The sequence below is a fragment of the Moschus berezovskii genome, chromosome 12, assembly GCF_049115385.1.
Source record: "Moschus berezovskii isolate FMDL1 chromosome 12, NW_MosBer_1.0, whole genome shotgun sequence".
In the NCBI taxonomy this organism is placed as follows: Eukaryota; Metazoa; Chordata; class Mammalia; order Artiodactyla; family Moschidae; genus Moschus; species Moschus berezovskii.
Window position 1 is genome coordinate 18,669,846 of NC_142471.1, and position 17,968 is coordinate 18,687,813.

General features: G+C 40.8%; 1 protein-coding gene across 4 annotated transcripts in view; it reads right to left on the reverse strand.

Annotated features, from left to right (window-relative positions):
* Positions 1-17,502, reverse strand: part of RTKN2 (rhotekin 2) — a 118,615-nt gene extending 101,113 nt beyond the window's left edge. For 2 of the 4 annotated variants that reach the window (XM_088841915.1, XM_088841912.1), the window contains exons 1-2: positions 7,032-7,218; positions 4,266-4,462 (exon numbers count right to left, since the gene is read on the reverse strand). In XM_088841915.1, coding sequence (XP_088698041.1) covers positions 4,266-4,462; positions 7,032-7,124 — 290 coding nt within the window. In that variant the 5' untranslated portion in view covers positions 7,125-7,218. Of the gene's footprint in view, positions 1-4,265; positions 4,463-7,031; positions 7,219-17,231 lie in introns of those variants that run through there. The other 2 variants (XM_088841914.1, XM_088841913.1) reach the window with 2 other exon arrangements.
* Positions 17,503-17,968: the final 466 nt, after the last annotated feature.

Here is a 17,968-nt window from a genome sequence, read left to right on the forward strand (position 1 = left end):
AGTGGGGGCTACACTTCATTGAGGTGCAAGGGCTTTCCATTCTGGCAACTTCTCTTGTTGCACAGCACATGCTCTAGGGCTCATAGACTTCAGGTATCGTGGGTTCCTAGGCTCCAGAGCACAGTCTCAGTAGCTGTGGCATAGGGGGCTCAGTTGCTCTGAAGCATGTGGAGCTCCCCAAACCAGGAATTGAACCTGTATCCCCTGCACAGGCAGGTCGATTCTTAACCAGGGAAGTCCCTTCACTTTTTCCTGAGTTACTCTGACTCTACTATGAATTTTACACAAACCTAAACAATTTTGCATATCTAGATGTAAAAACTGGATAATATACCAGAAGTTAAAGAGAACAAGGCTTCTGTTACATTATTAGAACATTATAGTAAGGGAACATTTAACCAGTTACCGATATTCCCATGTGGCTAAAAAAAAGAATAATATAACTAATCACTGATTTATCAAGTAGTGTTCCTCAACTAAACCAGAAAATGACTACTATTTTCTCAGTTCTCCCAAGAATGGTACCAAACTAGCACTATTCCACATATACAGAAGTTAAGTCATTGTATAGAATGCTTATCTTGGGGCATTAGGGCTTAATTGTTTCTTGAAACCTCAGTTAACCAGACTGTAAAATGAAGCAAGACTATTTACTTCTTACAATTCCTAATAAATTAAGAAATAACTGAACTATTTGCATTACGGTTGTTTCTGTGTAGAGAACTCATGTGAATATCTATCAGAAAAATACAAAACTCATGTACTAGTTTTTATAAAACTCTCATCAAAAGTTACTTATTTGATCACTTCATCTGTCCTTAAATTTGTTGTTCAGTTTGTATCCAACTCTTTGTTCTTAAATATTTTCCTTAAAAATTGATTATGTCAATTATTTTGTCTCACCATCCTTTTCAATAGTCTGCCAGATAACCTTCCCCAAAATCCATTTTATCATACCTCTTTCTTGTTGAAAATAAAATGATAAAAGATAAGCAAACAATGAACTAAACATAAAGCCCTCAAATAGCTTACTAGAGCAGCTTGGGGTTGTACAGAGTACATGGCTTCTTTGGGGAGGGTTAAGTTTTCTCTGGCTTTTAAGTCATTTGAGTTCACATCCCAAACAGAGAGACACCACTGGGTGCCCTTTGAAACAGTTACTTAATATTTCTAAGTCCCTATCCCAAATCTTCAATAAAGTAGTTTATACCTTTCTCAGCTTGTGATGTGGTATTTATAAACGCCCTGGCACAGAATATGCCAGCTGGAAAGACTATCAGGAAATACCAATTAAACTCCTATCACTGTAAACTTTCTTGAATCTTTGCTATCCACATCCTTTCCCACTTTGGCTTGATCTTCAGCTTCATCCAAACACATCTTTTCACTGCAATTGAATAATTCATGCTCATCTTTCATCCTAAACTTTTGAGATTTTTCTTTCTTAGAATCCTGCTTTCCTCCTACTCAACAAACCAAACTCTATCTATCCAATTCTTCCATTAGACCTTTCTTAACTATACCATTTTATAGTGATTTAACTCTTCTTTGAAAAACTCTAGATGTAGTCTATTACTTTTTTGACATTTTATCATAAAATTTTAGAGAAGGTAGACTAGTGTTAGGCAGCAGACTCATTAAAGTGCTATTTAAGTTCTGGCAGCAAGTAAAACTGGAATACTTTTCTACCCTGAAGACCACCAAAACAAAGAAAGTCACAGACTGCTGAGTCTCTAAAGGTAAATTATTTGACTGCTGAACATACAAATATACTCACATTTTGACAAATTCTGTTCTTTGAATACACTAGCACAATATTTAGTAAATGTTCTACAAGTAGTAGATATTTGAAAAATACTGGATTGATAATCAAATGGCATAATTTACATAACTTTCTTCAAGGAACTAAAAAAAACTATCATGGGATTCTTTGTTATCTTTAGGTTGTTTTATGTAATAAGAAAGAAAGTACTGTAATTTTCAGTTACATTTGATCAGTGACCTCGGGTTATATGTGCACATAACAAAAAGAAGTTGTAAACAAAATAATTCATACAGAATATTAAGATTTTTAAAGAAATAATAATTAATGGATGCAATGTTTCTATATGTGAAAAACAAATATAAATGTTGAAATATAAAAGAAATATACCATCAAAGCTATTTTTATCAAAGATAATCAGTAAAGAAACTGAAAGTTGTACACATTTTCAGGTGAGAGTTCCAGATATTTTTTCTTATCTTTGTTATATAAATCCAACAGGGATTAAGATAATTTAACATTTTTACAAATCAGCAACTTCAGGAAAGCTATACTATCAAATTAATAAAATGGCCAGTTCACAAATCATTATAAATATTTAAAGAACATAAATATGAAGGGCAGATGTGATTCCCAGAGGAACATTCTATGTAACTGTGAGTGATGACAAATTACTGAGTGTTTAGTCCCACACTGTACTTAAACCAGGTTCCCAGGTGGCCCAGTGGTAAAGAAGATGCAAGAGCCGCAGGTTGGATCCGTAGGTCAGGAAAGTCCTGTAGAGCAGGAAATGGCAACCCACTCCAGTATTCTTGCCTGGAAAATCCCATGGACTGAGGAGCCTGGCGGGCTACAGTCCATAGGGTCCCAAAGAGTCGGACACAACTGAGCATGCCTATAATTAAAATCCAGTGCTTCTCAAACTTTTCCACTTAAACAACCCTCCTAAACAAAATATTGTTATAAATCCTCCTTGACAAAATATTGCTCGGAGAAGGAATATATACCCCCATGAGTAGCATAATACAAAACTAAGCCACACTTCTAAATTTCTCACACTTTATCTTAAAAATTCATGCTACAAAAAGATATGCCATAGTATATTCTTTGGCTTTGCATGTCTTCTGACACATAATCATGTACTCTAAGTAATACATTTGGCCCATTTGGGAAGCACTGACTTATTCCAGTGTTATGTGTATCTGAAAATATTTTCTTAGATTGTGATACTGGAATAACTTACTTTTATAATGCCAGGGATAAATAATAGTGAACATTATTTGACATATTGTGAATACTAATTATATAAAAGGTATTTTTAGGTTTTTAATATCTATCTTAATTTTCAAAATGTAAATATTATGTCAACTGTAGAAAAGAAATTTTTCTTTACTACAGAAATTAAACAGAGATTAAACAGCTATCCCAAGGGAATAAAGCTAATAAATACTAGCCACTTTGTACACAAGTGTTTATTATATGATTTCATCAATATTCTATTTTTACAGAAACTCTTTCTCTGACCCGTGACTTTACCTTACTTTTCAAGAATTTCATGGAGTACTGTGAACAACCAAATCAATGGCCACTAATGTCTAAAAAGAAACTTTTAACTAGTGCTATAGCTTTAACAATGATTAACCATGGATAATGTCAAACCATTTAAAAGATAAAGGAAGCCAGTATCTAGTCACTGCTGCTGCTGCTGCTGCTAAGGCGCTTCAGTCGTGTCTGACTCTATGTGACCCCATAGACGGCAGCCCACCAGGCTCCCCGTCCCTGGGATTCTCCAGGCAAGAACCCTGGAGTGGGTTGCCATTCCCTTCTCCAATGCACTAAACTGAGTCAATTCTAAGGTCCAAATAAGACTTGGCACTGTAAAAGGCAGCACAAATCGACAGAGAACAAGGAGTAGGAGCTACTTACAAATCATAAGTAACCTCTCATTAGCTTCTGTCCCTAGTGAAAATATGTCCTTGAGTTGAGTAACTTGCTTCACTAGAACTTATACTCACCATATGAAAGGAATGTGATTGCTGATTTTTAAGTTCCCTCCTATTGATATCTTTAATTCTAATCATAGCTTTAATTTTGGTGCCCACTCATTACAATTTCTATACCTAAGTTTCCCTTTCTCTCAGATAGTACCTTTTTATCAGTTTAAGTAATTAGCTTTTTAAAATTTACATTTGTACACATTGATACTCTACTATCAATCTTGGTCCTTCTTAAAATATTTCCTCACTCCCTGCTTAACCACTTCATTTTACAACCTTAAAGTATGAACATAATAAAACTGCCCAGTAAAAACCTCTGCCTTAATAGTAAGTTTACTCTGAGTCCTACTGTCAAAATGTTTATGATAATAGAGGCTACTTCAGTATATTTTTTTAAAACCTTTGGTGATTTGACATTTTAGATTAAATTGAAGGTTGAATCACACAGTGTTTTTAATATAAATATTTAAGTACATTAAAAACCATAGGTAAACAATGCCACTAACCATTTTCCAGCTTGATTTGCAATCTGCTCTTCTAACTTCTGCAGTTCCAATGTGTAAGCCGTTATTCGAGCATTGCACACCATGAGATTCTTAACTGCCTGCAAAATCTGGCCTTTTTGAGTGCTCAAAGAAAGGAGTTTCCATATTCCTTCTCGTATTCGAATTTCCAAATCCATTTTTTCTTGAATGCTGCAGTCCTTAGAAAGAGAGAGGAAAAAAAAGCATTTTAAAAGGCAGCAAAACACAGAGTAACATTTCTTTTTATTCCTAACAAATGAAAAATGTACTATCTAGTATTATAATTTTATAACATATCAGGAAAGTAATAGTTTTAATGTATGATAGTATAAAAATTGTTAAATACTATCTGCAAAATCTTAATTTCTTGCTTTATTAGGGAGCCTTTATAATCTACTAGAAAAACAGAACAGAAACAAAAATGAGAAATACTACATATTTTTACTGTAATTGTACAAGGTTGAATAGTGTCCCCCAAACATTCTTGTCCTCCCAGAACCTCAGAATGTGACCTTATCTGGACAGTTTTGCAGATGTAATTAGTTAAGATGAGGTCATACTAGATTCATTTTGGCCCTAAATCCAATGACTATTGGCCTCATAGCAAAGTCAGGTGGAGAAACAGAGGGACACACAGAGAACTCTATGTGAAGATGCAGGTAAAGACTGCAGCAATGAGTCTACAAGCCGAGGAACACCAATATTGCCATCAACCATCAGAAGCTGGAAAACGCAAGGACAGATTCTTCTCTAGTCCCTTCAGCAGGAACGTGGCCCAGCAGATACTTCTGGACTTCACAACTATGACAGAAAAAATTTTTGTTGTTTTAAGCCATTCAATTTTCATACCTTGTTATGGCAATCTCAGGAAACTAACACAAAAATATAATAACCAAGGTGAACAGTATAGCATATGTATGTTTCATGTAAGTTGCACTGTGAAATGGCAAGATGTTAACTGATGATACTGAATTAACCAAGGAAAAACTTTCTGAAAGAACAGATGCTGAATAAAGGAACTAAGGTTTAGCAGCAGAGAGGTTAACAGGCTATTTGTTAGAGTAAGCAATGTAAATAAAATCTCAGAAGCAAAGAGAATGAAAGCACCATACTAAGAAAATGTCAGGAGCTTTAGGACCAGAGATTTAGAACACAGTTTTGCATATATTTATTTTAAAGAGTCATCATGAAACTACTAAATTATTTTAGTTCTGAAAGTCTTTCATCCTGTACAATGATCTTATAACATCCTGGCTCTAAAAACAAGTTTCAGATATAACATCAAAATTCTATAAATTGACATGTACTCTTCTGATTTAATTCAGTGACTTTTAAAAAATTATAAATTACTAGATACTCTTTGTTATTTTGTTGTTTAGTTGCTGCTGCTGCTAAGTCACTTCAGTCGTGTCCAACTCTGTGTGACCCCATAGACAGAAGCCCACCAGGCTCCCCCATCCCTGGGATTCTCCAGGCAAGAACACTGGAGTGGGCTGCCATTTCCTTCTCTAATGTGTGAAAGTGAAAAGTGAAAGTGAAGTATGTCCACTGCTAAAAATAGATCATCCTGGTTTCTGTGGTTAAAAAAAAAGAATGCTATAATTTACCTTTTAAGTGAAATAAAATCTGTATCAAAAATATGAATGAGTCTAATAACAAAAGTTTCAGATACTGAAAAGACAATCTTTTTAAAAAGAAAAGCAGAAAAGTTAGACCAATAGTCTATGAATATTACTTGAAAAGAAAAACTGCAGATGATTTAACTTGACTATCCAAATCCACCAAATGTACTACTCACATGCATAAAACAGATCTGATTAATTATGTTCTGTAATTACATCATGTAATCACTATATAAAAACCTTCTTTTGTAGCATAACTCAAAACTGATGTACTATATAAATGTAGTCATCTGCTATTTTTCCTTGTTTACACGTGACTGAATTTCAACAACTCCATCTCATCTTTTTATGACTTGTCAGTCCCAAAGTAAATTCCTTTTTAATGTAATTAGTAATCAATTATAAGAATTATCTGTGTGACCCACATGTCTATGGAAATAAACTCTGGCAGGCAGGTTAGTATTGGAGAGCGCACTTAGGGAGCAACTTGAAACTGGGATGAAAAACTACCCCACAACTCAAATATAAACAAATACCATCTGGTGCCATTAAATTCAAGTTTGTTTTTTAAATACTAGAATGAGGCAGCCAGTTGAATTAGCACAGTCTTTCTTAAAGCTGGCTACACATTAGAATCACCTCAGGCAAAGAAAAACAATTAGGAATTTTGGAAGTGGAACCTGCACATTTTTTTTTTTTTTTAAAGTTCCTTTGGTGATTCAGTACACAGTCCAGGTAAAGAACCAGCGCTGGACTACTTGATATTCCCCAGCAACCTGGAAAACTGCAGAAACCTTAAGGAACCAGCAGGTGGCCACAAAAACACTAAGGAATTGGTTTCTAAGGTTTCCATCCTATAAATGAAGATTGTGTCTCTTCATCAATTATTGATCAAGTCTTCATAAAACTGGAGAGGCTTGGGATAGAGTGGAAAAGGAAATGTACAATCAGGGCTTAAAAAAAATTTACAGTATTTGTAAGATTAAAAGTTCATTAAAGAAATGGCAGATATTAGAATTCTAATGCGAAGGACGGACTCATTGAAAAGACCCTGATGCTGGGAAAGACTGAAGGCGGGAGGAGAAGGGGACAACAGAGGGTGAGATAGTTGGATGGCATCACCGACTCGATGGACACAAGTTTGACAAAGCTTCGGGAGTTGGGTGATGGACAGGGAAGTCTGGCGTGCTGCAGTCCATGGGGTCGCAGAGTCGGACATGACTAAGCAACTGAACTGAACTGATCCTTTAGATCAGGCTTCCCAGTGGCTCAGTGATAAACTGCCTGCCAATGCAGGAGACGCAAGTTCAATCCCTGGGTCAGGAAGATCACCTGAAAGAAGAAATGGCAAACCATTTCAGTATTCTTGCCTGGAAAATCCCACGGAGCTTGGAGGACTACATACAGTCCATGGGGCAGCAAGGAATCACAAGTGAGTTACTGAGCACACATATCCTTTAGAGCCGGGGGCAGCTAACTACAGTTAACCCAGTGCATGTTTTGTAAATAAAGTTGTACTGGTGCACAATCACGCCCATTTCTATTGTCAATGGCTACTTTCAAGCTACAAAGGCAGAACTGAATAATTTCAAGAGAGACTATGTGGCCCACAAAGCTGAAAATATTTACCATGTGTCCCTTTACAGAAGTGGTTTGCTGATCCCTAACCCAGAGCGGCTGTGAAGAGATTTTCCACGACCAAGGTAAGAGAAACCCAAATAAGACGGTAGGCATTGCAAGGGGGCATCAGAGGGCAGACACACTGAAATCATAATCACAGGAAACTAGTTGATCTGATCACATGGACCACAGCCGATTGTGGTCCACTGGAGAAGGGAATGGCAAATCACTTCAGTATACTTGCCTTGAGAACCCCATGAACAGTAACAAAGGGCAAAATGATAGGATACTGAGTGAGGAATTCCCCAGGTAGGTAGGTGCCCAGTATGCTACTGAAGATCAGTGGAGAAGTAACTCTAGAAGAAATAAAGGGATGGAGCCAAAGCAAAACCAATACCCAGTGGTGGATGAGACCGGTGATAGAAGCAAGGTCCGGTGCTGTAAAGAGCAATATTGCACAGGAACCTGGAATGTTAGGTCCATGAATCAAGGCAAATTGGAAGTGGTCAAACAGGAGATGGCAAGAGTGAACAGAGACATTCTAGGAATCAGTCAATTAAAATGGACTGGAATGGGTGAATTTAACTCAGATGACCATTATATCTACTACTGTGGGCAGGAATCCCTTAGAAGAAATGGAGTAGCCATCATGGTCAACAAGAGTCTGAAATGCAGTCCTTGGATGCAATCTTAAAAACGACAGAATGATTTCTGTTCGTTTCCAAGGCAAACCATTCACTATTACAGTAATCCAGGCCTATGCCCCAACCAGTAACGCTGAAGAAGCCGAAGTTGAAGGTTCTATGAAGACCTACAAGATCTTTCAGAACTAACACCCAAAAAAGATGTCCTTTTCATTATAGGGGACTGGAATGCAAAAGTAGGAAGTCAAGAAACACCTGGAGTAACAGGCAAATTTGGCCTTGGAGCACGGAATGAAGCAGGGCAAAGGCTAATAGAGTTTTGTCAAGAGAACGCACTGGTCATAGCAAACACCCTCTTCCAACAACACAAGAGAAGACTCTACACATGGACATCAACAGATAGTCAACACCGAAATCAGACTGATTACAATCTTTGCAGCCAAAGATGGAGAAGCTGTATACAGTTAGCAAAAACAAGACCAGGAGCTGACTGTGACTCAGATCATGAACTCCTTATTGCCAAATTCAGACTTAAATTGAAGAAAGTAGGGAAAACCACTAGACCTTTTTGATTTGACCTCAATCAAATCCTTTATGATTATACAGTGGAAGTGAGGAATAGATTTAAGGGACTGGATCTGATTGATAGAGTGCCTGATGAACTCTGGACGGAGGTTCGTGACATTGTAAAGGAGACAGGGACCAAGACCATCCCCATGGAAAAGAAATGCAAAAAAGCAAAATGGCTGTCTGAGGAGGCCTTACAAATAGCTGCGAAAAGAAGAGAAGCGAAAAGCAAAGGAGAAAAGGAAAGATATAAGCATCTGAATGCAGAGTTCCAAAGAATAGCAAGGAGAGATAAGAAAGCCTTCCTCAGTGATCAATGCAAAGAAATAGAGGAAAACAACAGAAAAGGAAAAACAAGAGATCTCTTCAAGAAAATTAGAGATTCCAAGGGAACCTTTCATGCAAAGATGGGCTCGATAAAGGACAGAAATGGTATGGACCTAACAGAAAAAGAAGATATTAAGAAGAGGTGGCAAGAATACACAGAAGAACTGTACAAAAAAGATCTTCACGACCAAGATAGTCTCAATAATGTGATCACTGACCTAGAGCCAGACATCTTGGAATGTGACATCAAGTGGGCTTTAGAAAGCATCACTACGAACAAAGCTAGTGGTGGTGATGGAATTCCCGTTGAGCTATTTCAAATCTTGAAAGATGATGCTGTGAAAGTGCTGCACTCAATATACCAGCAAATTTGGAAAACTCAGCAGTGGCCACGGGACTGGAAAAGGTCAGTTTTCATGCCAATCCCAAAGAAAGGCAATGCCAAAGAATGCTCAAACTATCGCACAATTGCACTCATCTCACATGCTAGTAAAGTCATGCTCAAAATTCTTCAAGCCAGGCTTCAGCAATATGTGAACCGTGAACTCTCAGATGTTCAAGCAGGTTTTAGAAAAGGCAGAGGCACCAGAGATCAAATTGCCAACATCCGCTGGATCATGGAGAAAGCAAGAGAGTTCCAGAAGAGCATCTATTTCTGCTTCATTGACTATGCCAAAGCCTTTGACTGTGTGGATCACAATAAACTGTGGAAAATTCTGAAAGAGATGGGAATACCAGACCACCTGACTTGCCTCTTGAGAAACCTGTATGCAGGTTGAAGCAACAGTCAGAACTGTACATGGAACAACAGACTGGTTCCAAATAAGAAAAGGAGTGCGTCAAGGCTGTATATTGTCACCTTGCTTATTTAAGTTATATGAAGAGTACATCATGAGGAACGCTGGGCTGGAAGAAGCACAGGCTGGAATCAAGATTGCTGGGAGAAATATCAATAACCTCAGGTATGCTGATGACATTACCCTTATGGCAGAAAGTGAAGAGGAACTCAAAGGCCTCTTGATGAAAGTAAAAGAGGAGAGTGAAAAGGTTGGCTTGAAGCTCAACATTCAGAAAACAAAGATCATGGCATCTGGTCCCATCATTTCATGGGAAATAGATGGAAAAACAGTGGAAACAGTGTCAGACTTTATTTTTTGGGGCTCCAAAATCACTGCAGATGCTGATTGCAGCCATGAAATTAAAAGGAGCTTACTCCTTGAAAGGAAAGTTATGACCAACCTTGATAATATATTAAAAAGCAGAGACATTACTTTGCCAACAAAGGTCCATCTAGTCAAGGCTATGGTTTTTCCCGTGGTCATGTATGGATGTGAGAGTTGGACTGGGAAGAAAGCTGATTGCCGAAGAATTGATGCTTTTGAACTGTGGTGCTGGAGAAGACTCTTGAGAGTCCCTTGTAACACAAGGAGATCCAACCAGTCCATTCTAGAGGAGATCGATCCTGGGTGTTCATTGGAAGGACTGATGCTAAAGCTGATACTCCAATACTTTGGCCACCTCATGTGACGAGTTGACTCACTGGAAAAGAGTCTGATGCTGGGAAAGGTTGGGGGCAGGAGGAGAAGGGGAGGACGGAGAATGAGATGGCTGGATGGCATCACCGACTCGATGGACATGAGTTTGAGTGAACTCCGGGAGTTGGTGATGGACAGGGAGGCCTGGCGTGCTGTGATTCATGGGGTCGTGGAGAGTCGGACACGACTGAGCAACTGAACTGAACTGAACCCAGCCAACCAGTACTCTTGCCTAGAAAATCGCATGGACACAGGAGCCTGGTGGGCTGCAATCCATGGGGTTGCTACTAGTCGGACACAATTGAGCAACTTCACTTTCACTTTTCACTTTCACACATTGGAGAAGGAAATGGCAACCCACTCCGGTGTTCTCGCCTGGAGAATCCCAGGGACGGCGGAGCCTGGTGGGCTGCCGTCTATGGGGTCGCACAGAGTCGGACACGACTGAAGTGACTTAGCAGCAGCAGCAGCAGCAGCAACCCAGCCAAATTAACATACATAGTAAACTGTGACCTTACCTCCCTTACTCTACAGTGAGTGGATGTGGATCTTGGAGGGCTGATACAAGTGGGATAATTTTTTTTTTTTTCTGGAGTATAGTTGATTTAAAATGTTGTGTTAGCTTGTGTTTTTAATGTATTCATGGAGAAACAAAAGGACCAGTTTTGTGTTCTCCATGCAAGTTCTCTTACTGCAGTATATACTATATGATCTCTGGGTCAAGAAGATCTCCTGGAGAAGGAAATGTCAACCCACTCTAGTATTCTTGCCTGGGATATCCCAAGGACAGGGGAGCCTGGTGGGCCATAGTCCATGGGATTACAAGTCGGACACGACTTAGCGACTAAACCACCACTACTAGAATGTACAGTACATATCTATGCTTTATATACAGAGAAAACATCTCTGGTCAAGGAAACTACTCTAACCAAGAAAAGCTTCATGGAGTCAAAGGACTTGGTTTTAGTTAAAAAGGGGTACAAAGTTCTCCGAGGCTAGTAGTGATGTCTAGTGCCAACCACAGTGAGAACAGTGATTGTGTAATAACAGTAAGCATTCAATGGTAATGCTTACTGACCTCAAAGAGGAAGGGCAGGCAACTAAAATCATATTGGTAGAGTCAAGACTGACTAGGACACATGACAAAAGCATGTCTCTAAATAAGGGCTTGCTATCAAACAGAAGCCTTATCTCATACGTATTTAAAGTTAGGTTGTTAAGACTAAATGGATAGGGCTAGGCTAAGAAGGAAATATGCAGATGACACTACCCTTATGGCAGAAAGTGAAGAGGAACTCAAAGGCCTCTTGATGAAAGTGAAAGAGGAGAGTGAAAAGGTTGGCTTGAAGCTCAACATTCAGAAAACAAAGATCATGGCATCTGGTCCCATCACTTCATGGGAAATAGATGGAAAAACAGTGGAAACAGTGTCAGACTTTATTTTTTGGGCTCCAAAATCACTGCAGATGCTGATTGCAGCCATGAAATTAAAAGACACTTGCTCCTTGGAAGGAAAGTTATGACCAACCTTGATAGTATATTAAAAAGCAGAGACATTACTTTGCCAACCAAGGTCCGTCTAGTCAAGGCTATGGTTTTTCCCGTGGTCATGTATGGATGTGAGAGTTGGACTGTGAAGAAAGCTGATCACCGAAGAATTGATGCTTTTGAACTGTGGTGTTGGAGAAGACTCTTGAGAGTCCCTTGGACTGCAAGGAGATCCAACCAGTCCATTCTAAAGAAGATCAATCCTGGATGTTCATTGGAGGGACTGATGCTAAAGCTGAAACTCCAATACTTGGGCCACCTCATGCGACGAGCTGACTCACTGGAAAAGACTCTGATGCTGGGAAAGGTTGGGGGCGGGAGGAGAAGGGGACAACGGAGAATGAGATGGCTGGATGGCATCACCGACTCTGTGGACATGAGTTTGAGTGTACTCCGGGAGTTGGTGATGGACAGGGAGGCCTGGCATGCTGTGATTCATGGGGTCGCGGAGAGTCGGACACGACTGAGCGACTGAACTGAACTGAAGAAGGAAATAGATGACTTAAATGTGAAAACTTAGGTAATGTAGGAAACAGAAACATACTAAATTTTAAGAGCTAGAATGGCACACAAAGGGAGAACAAAGAAAATGCCTGAGTGGTGGAATTAAGCACTGACTAAGAAAAAGAAAAAGAAAAACGAAGCTCGCAGCTGGTAAAAAACCAAAAGTACATGAATCCAGATAGAACCTACACCCACCTAATGCATATAGTTAAACCATGTTAACCAAGAGACTACAATGAAAAAGACTGCAAAACGGCATATAGAAATACATTCTTTCCAAAAGAAACTGTTGTGTATTTTAAGAATTGTTTATGTACAGAGAAAAGTCTGTAAATTGTTAACAATGCTCATTCTGGGGAATGGAACTGGAGAAAGAGTTCATAAATTTATGTTTCTATTTTTACTTTTCTGCAATGAGAAAGTGTGCCTTGAATTTTAATTTTTATAAAGACTGCAAAAGCTTCAACATTTGTAAGAAAAGGTAGGTGGCTGCCCCAACTATTCGGATAAATGGGACAAAAGTAGTAACAAAACCAGTCATCTTTCAAGCATGTATGAGTGCTAGGTACTGTTAAGGTCCAACTCTTTGTGATCCCATGGACTGTATGTAGCCTACCAGGCTCCTCCATCTGTCCATGGGATTTTCCAGGCAAGAGTAGTGGACTGGGTTGCTATTTCCTTCTCCGGGGGATCTTTCCGACCCAGGGATTGAACCAGGGTCTCCTGCATTGTAGGCAGACGCTTTTACCGTCTGAGCCACCAGGGAAGTCCATTAAGTACTTTAAAGAGGTTCTCAAATTCCAACAACTCTCTAGAATACGCAATTTTCCTATTCCCCAACTGCAGAAACTGCAACTTAGAGAAGACAGCTAACTTATGCAAGGTTCCACAACAAGCAGAATTGGATTTTCCTTAATCGGACTTCAAAGCCAATATTCTATGCTGTGAGTAGTGACAGATAACGCTAATGTTCAAGTAGAGAAGTTATACTAGTGAGTGACCATCTCAGAATCTTTGGGCCTATCCCTATTTTATGGCAGGTTCATTAATGTCAAAGGAAATACAAAAATTCAGTGTTAGTCAAGTATAAAATTTTTTTACTGACCGTCAATATTCCTGTTAGATTACAACATATTACTATTTGCAATTTTTCTCCATGATCCAAACAGAAGGAATTCCACAACTCAATTAATTTGTTGCTACCTCAGTTCAGTTCAGTTCAGTTGCTCAGTCGTGTCCGACTCTTTGCGACCCCATGAATCACAGAACACCAGGTCTCCCTGTCCATCACCAACTCCCGGAGTACACTCAAACTCATGTCCATCGAGTCGGTGATGCCATCCAGCCATCTCATTCTTTGTCGTCCCTGTTTCCTCCCACCCCCAACCTTTCCCAGCATCAGAGTCTTTTCCAGTGAGTTAACTTGTCGCATGAGGTGGCCAAAGTATTGGAGTTTCAGCTTTAGCATCAGTCCTTCCAGTGAACACCCAGGATTGATCTCCTCTAGAATGGACTGGTTGGATCTCCTTGCAGTCCAAGGGACTCTTCTCAAGAGTCTTCTCCAGCACCACAGTTCAAAAGCATCAATTCTTCGGTGATCAGCTTTCTTCACAGTCCAACTCTCACATCCATACATGACAAGGGGAAAAGCCATAGCCTTGACTAGATGGACCCTGGTTGGCAAAGTAATGTCTCTGCTTTTTAATATGCTATCTAGGTTGGTCATAACTTTCCTTCCAAGGAGTAAGCGTCTTTTAATTTCCTGGCTACAATCAGCATCTGCAGTGATTTTGGAGCCCAAAAAAATAAAGTCTGACACTGTTTCCACTGTTTCCCCATCTATTTCCCATGAAGTGATGGGACCAGATACCATGATCTTTGTTTTCTGAATGTTGAGCTTCAAGCCAACCTTTTCACTCTCCTCTTTCACTTTCATCAAGAGGCCTTTGAGTTCCTCTTCACTTTCTGCCATAAGGGTGGTGTCATCTGCATATCTGAGGTTATTGATATTTCTCCCAGCAATCTTGATTCCAGCTTGTGCTTCTTCCAGCCCAGCGTTCCTCATGATGTACTCTGCATATAAGTTAAATAAGCAGGGTGACAATATACAGCCTTGACGTACTCCTTTTCCTATTTGGAACCAGTCTGTTGTTCCATGTACAGTTCTAACTGTTGCTTCCTGACCTGCATACAGGTTTCTCAAGAGACAGGTCAGGTGGTCTGGTATTCCCATCTCTTTCAGAATTTTCCACAGTTCATTGTGATCCACACAGTCAAAGGCTTTGGCATAGTCAATGAAGCAGAAATAGATGTTTTTATGGAACTCTCTTGCTTTCTCCATGATCCAGCGGATGTTGGCAATTTGTTGCTACCTAAGAAATCATTAAGTATTGTACTTTCCTACATGTAAATAATCTCACCTTTATGTATATTTAAGTATTTCTTGTCATTCCACATAAAACTTCTTTTATGACTTTCTTCTCATCTCTTTTTTACCATTCCAAAATACTGCTGCTACACACAGCTCAATAAATACTCCTGATCGGCCCCACCAACACCTATGTGATAAATGCAAGAGCCTCAAGACACCACCAATTCACTAGAAATCAAATTTTTAAAAAATAATTAGTACAATCGAAGTGAAACAGAGCAGGACCCTTAAGGTCCCTGCCCCCCATGTCCTCAGCTTGCCTTTTTGCCTGTGAAACATCTTTAGCCTAACAATAAGTTTAACCAGAGATGTAAGAAAATACAGAAGCAAAGAAAAGCTTGAAAACAGGACAAAACATTAATAATTTAGTCAGTAAGGAAAGTCAATGACATTTAATTCCTTCTCAAGGGCTATAGATAATATTCTAAGCCATATCCCATGAGCTGTCTTATGGATACTGAAACCCCAACCAGGTGGAACAAACTAACTGTCAATACAAGACCTGACAGTAGACGTTACAGAAGCTGCTATAACTCCAAGAACTGGTATCTAAGAAATGGGAACAAACCTACCCTGGAAGTGAAGCTTAACTATACTTAAAACAATCAAGTTGCCACTGGTCAGACTACCAATGACAATTTTAAGATGACTGTCAAAGCTGACTGTGCTATTTCTGTATGCAGCCCCCTCCCTCCGCCTATAAAAGCTCTTGGCCACTTGTCACTGGGGTGAAGTCAGCCTTTGGATAGGAGTCCGCCCTCCCCCAGGGCTTCTCTGATGGCTCAGAGGTAAAGAATCTGCCTTCCATTGCAGGAGACCCAGGTTTGATCCCTGGGTCAGGAAGATCCCCTGAAGAAGGAAATCAGCCACTCTAGTATTCCTGCCTGAGAAATCCCATGGATGGAGGAGCCTGGTGGTCTACAGTACACAGTGTCACAAAAGAGTGGAAGGACCGCGGGACTAAATAACAACAACTGCCCTCCCCCACTGTTTGTTGGCCTCCAAAATAAAGTAAACTTTCCTTTCCACCAACCTTTCCTCTTTATTGGCTTTTGAGGATTGAGCAGGGCAGCTGGATAGCATTTACAGTTGCTTTTTTTTTTAAAGGTACACAAGATAGAAAAAGAAACACTGTGCATCGAAATGTTAGAAAAGTTTTTAAATGCTGCCATGAAACTGTATAATTACTGATAAAGTTACTGCACTCTCTGCAGAAAGACTGTCATGCTTTAGTTTTCACATCATTATGAAAACTTCCTAATAATTTTGTATCTGCTGAGGATTCTAAGATTTCCAGAAAAGAAACTAGGTTTCTAAGCAAAGATAATAGGTTCAGTTCAGTCGCTCAGTCGTGTCCGACTCTTTGCGACCCCATGAATCACAGCACGCCAGGCCTCCCTGTCCATCACCAACTCGCGGAGTTCACTCAAACTCGTTGAACCATACGAAATTGGTAATATTCTACCAATTCTGATCTACAAAACTGGGAATTTCATATGGTTTAACCTACTTCAGAAATATTTAAAACTGGAGATTAAACTGGAAGTGGATATCCAGTTCAAAGGCAGAGTTTTCTTTTAAGCCCCATCTTTTAAGTATTCTTTAAAGGTTGAGAGTGGAAAGTATAATCTTTTAATAAATGCCAAGAAATAATAAAAGAATCCACTAGCAGACCAACTATTTCTCAAGTTCAGATGTTCCAGTTTGCTTCTCCATCCCGCCCCATAAAGTTTATACAGCGTGTAGACACAGCATCTACAGTAATTGCTTACATCAAATCTAGTAACAAGCAAACTGTTCTCCACTGGCCTCGGGTGGGCTTCCGGAAAATCCTGGGGGTCCCAGTCCCCCGAGTCAGCCACACTTGCAAAAAGATAAGGTCCCAACCCTGGGAGGAGGGGTGAGGGACAGGTGTGCCCCAAACTCGCTTCCCCCTTCCAGGCCAGTTTCCTTCCTAAGAAACTGGGGGCGGGGTGGGGAGGTGGGCATAGGGAGATCTCCAAGGTCCAGAAGGGCCCCAAAAGTGCAGTCGCCTACTTTTTCCTTTTGTTTCTGGCCTCAGCTGAATGGAGACGCGGACTGGGGCTTTTCCCGTCGTCCAGACATAACTACCGCTTGAGGACCTGAAGCCGGGCCCCTCACTCACTCACCCGCTGGGCTGTAAGCCCCGCCGCGCGGAGCTCGTGTCCCCTCAGGATGTGCCCCTCCATCTCCAGCGCCACAGCCAGGGCCGCCGGCACAGTTCCGAAGGGAAGGTTTGAAAAGCCCGCCCCCGGCTGGAACCGCGGAGGACGCCAACCGCCGCTGCGGCCGCACCGGGTTCCAGCGCGGGGGAGGGGGCGAGGGGCCGAGAGCCGGCGTGCGCACGCGCAGACGGCGCCCCCCGCGCTGCCCGCCTCTGAGGCTCGCCGAGACCCGAGCTCCCGGCGCCGGCTGGGAAGTAGGCAGCAGCTGGCCCACTTAAGGGAGAGGTCGCGGTGTGGGCGGGCCTGGGACAGGAGTGGGCGGGGCCGTGGGGAAAGCGTGGCCCACTGAACGCACCTGACCGGAAGCCCGGCTTAGGCTGGAGGGTTTCGAGGCCAGCCTTTTGCGCGCATTGCCTTCGGCCTGCATCTCACCCAAGGCCCTCCAGAGCTCTCGGGGTCAGCCGACCAACGCTGCAGTCCCTGGACTCCCACAGACAAACCTCAATTCCAGAAAACCAAGTGACACTGCCCTCAGCGATCACTCTCTCACACAAAGCAGATTGTCACCCGAGGTCACTTAGAAACCATGGCCTGATTAATCAGACTGGTGAGACGTCGTGTCAGGCATTTCACAAGCCATTTTCTTTTGTCCCCAGTGTTTCTTTGTGATTCCATATGCCCCTCCCCGCTGCTAAGTAGTT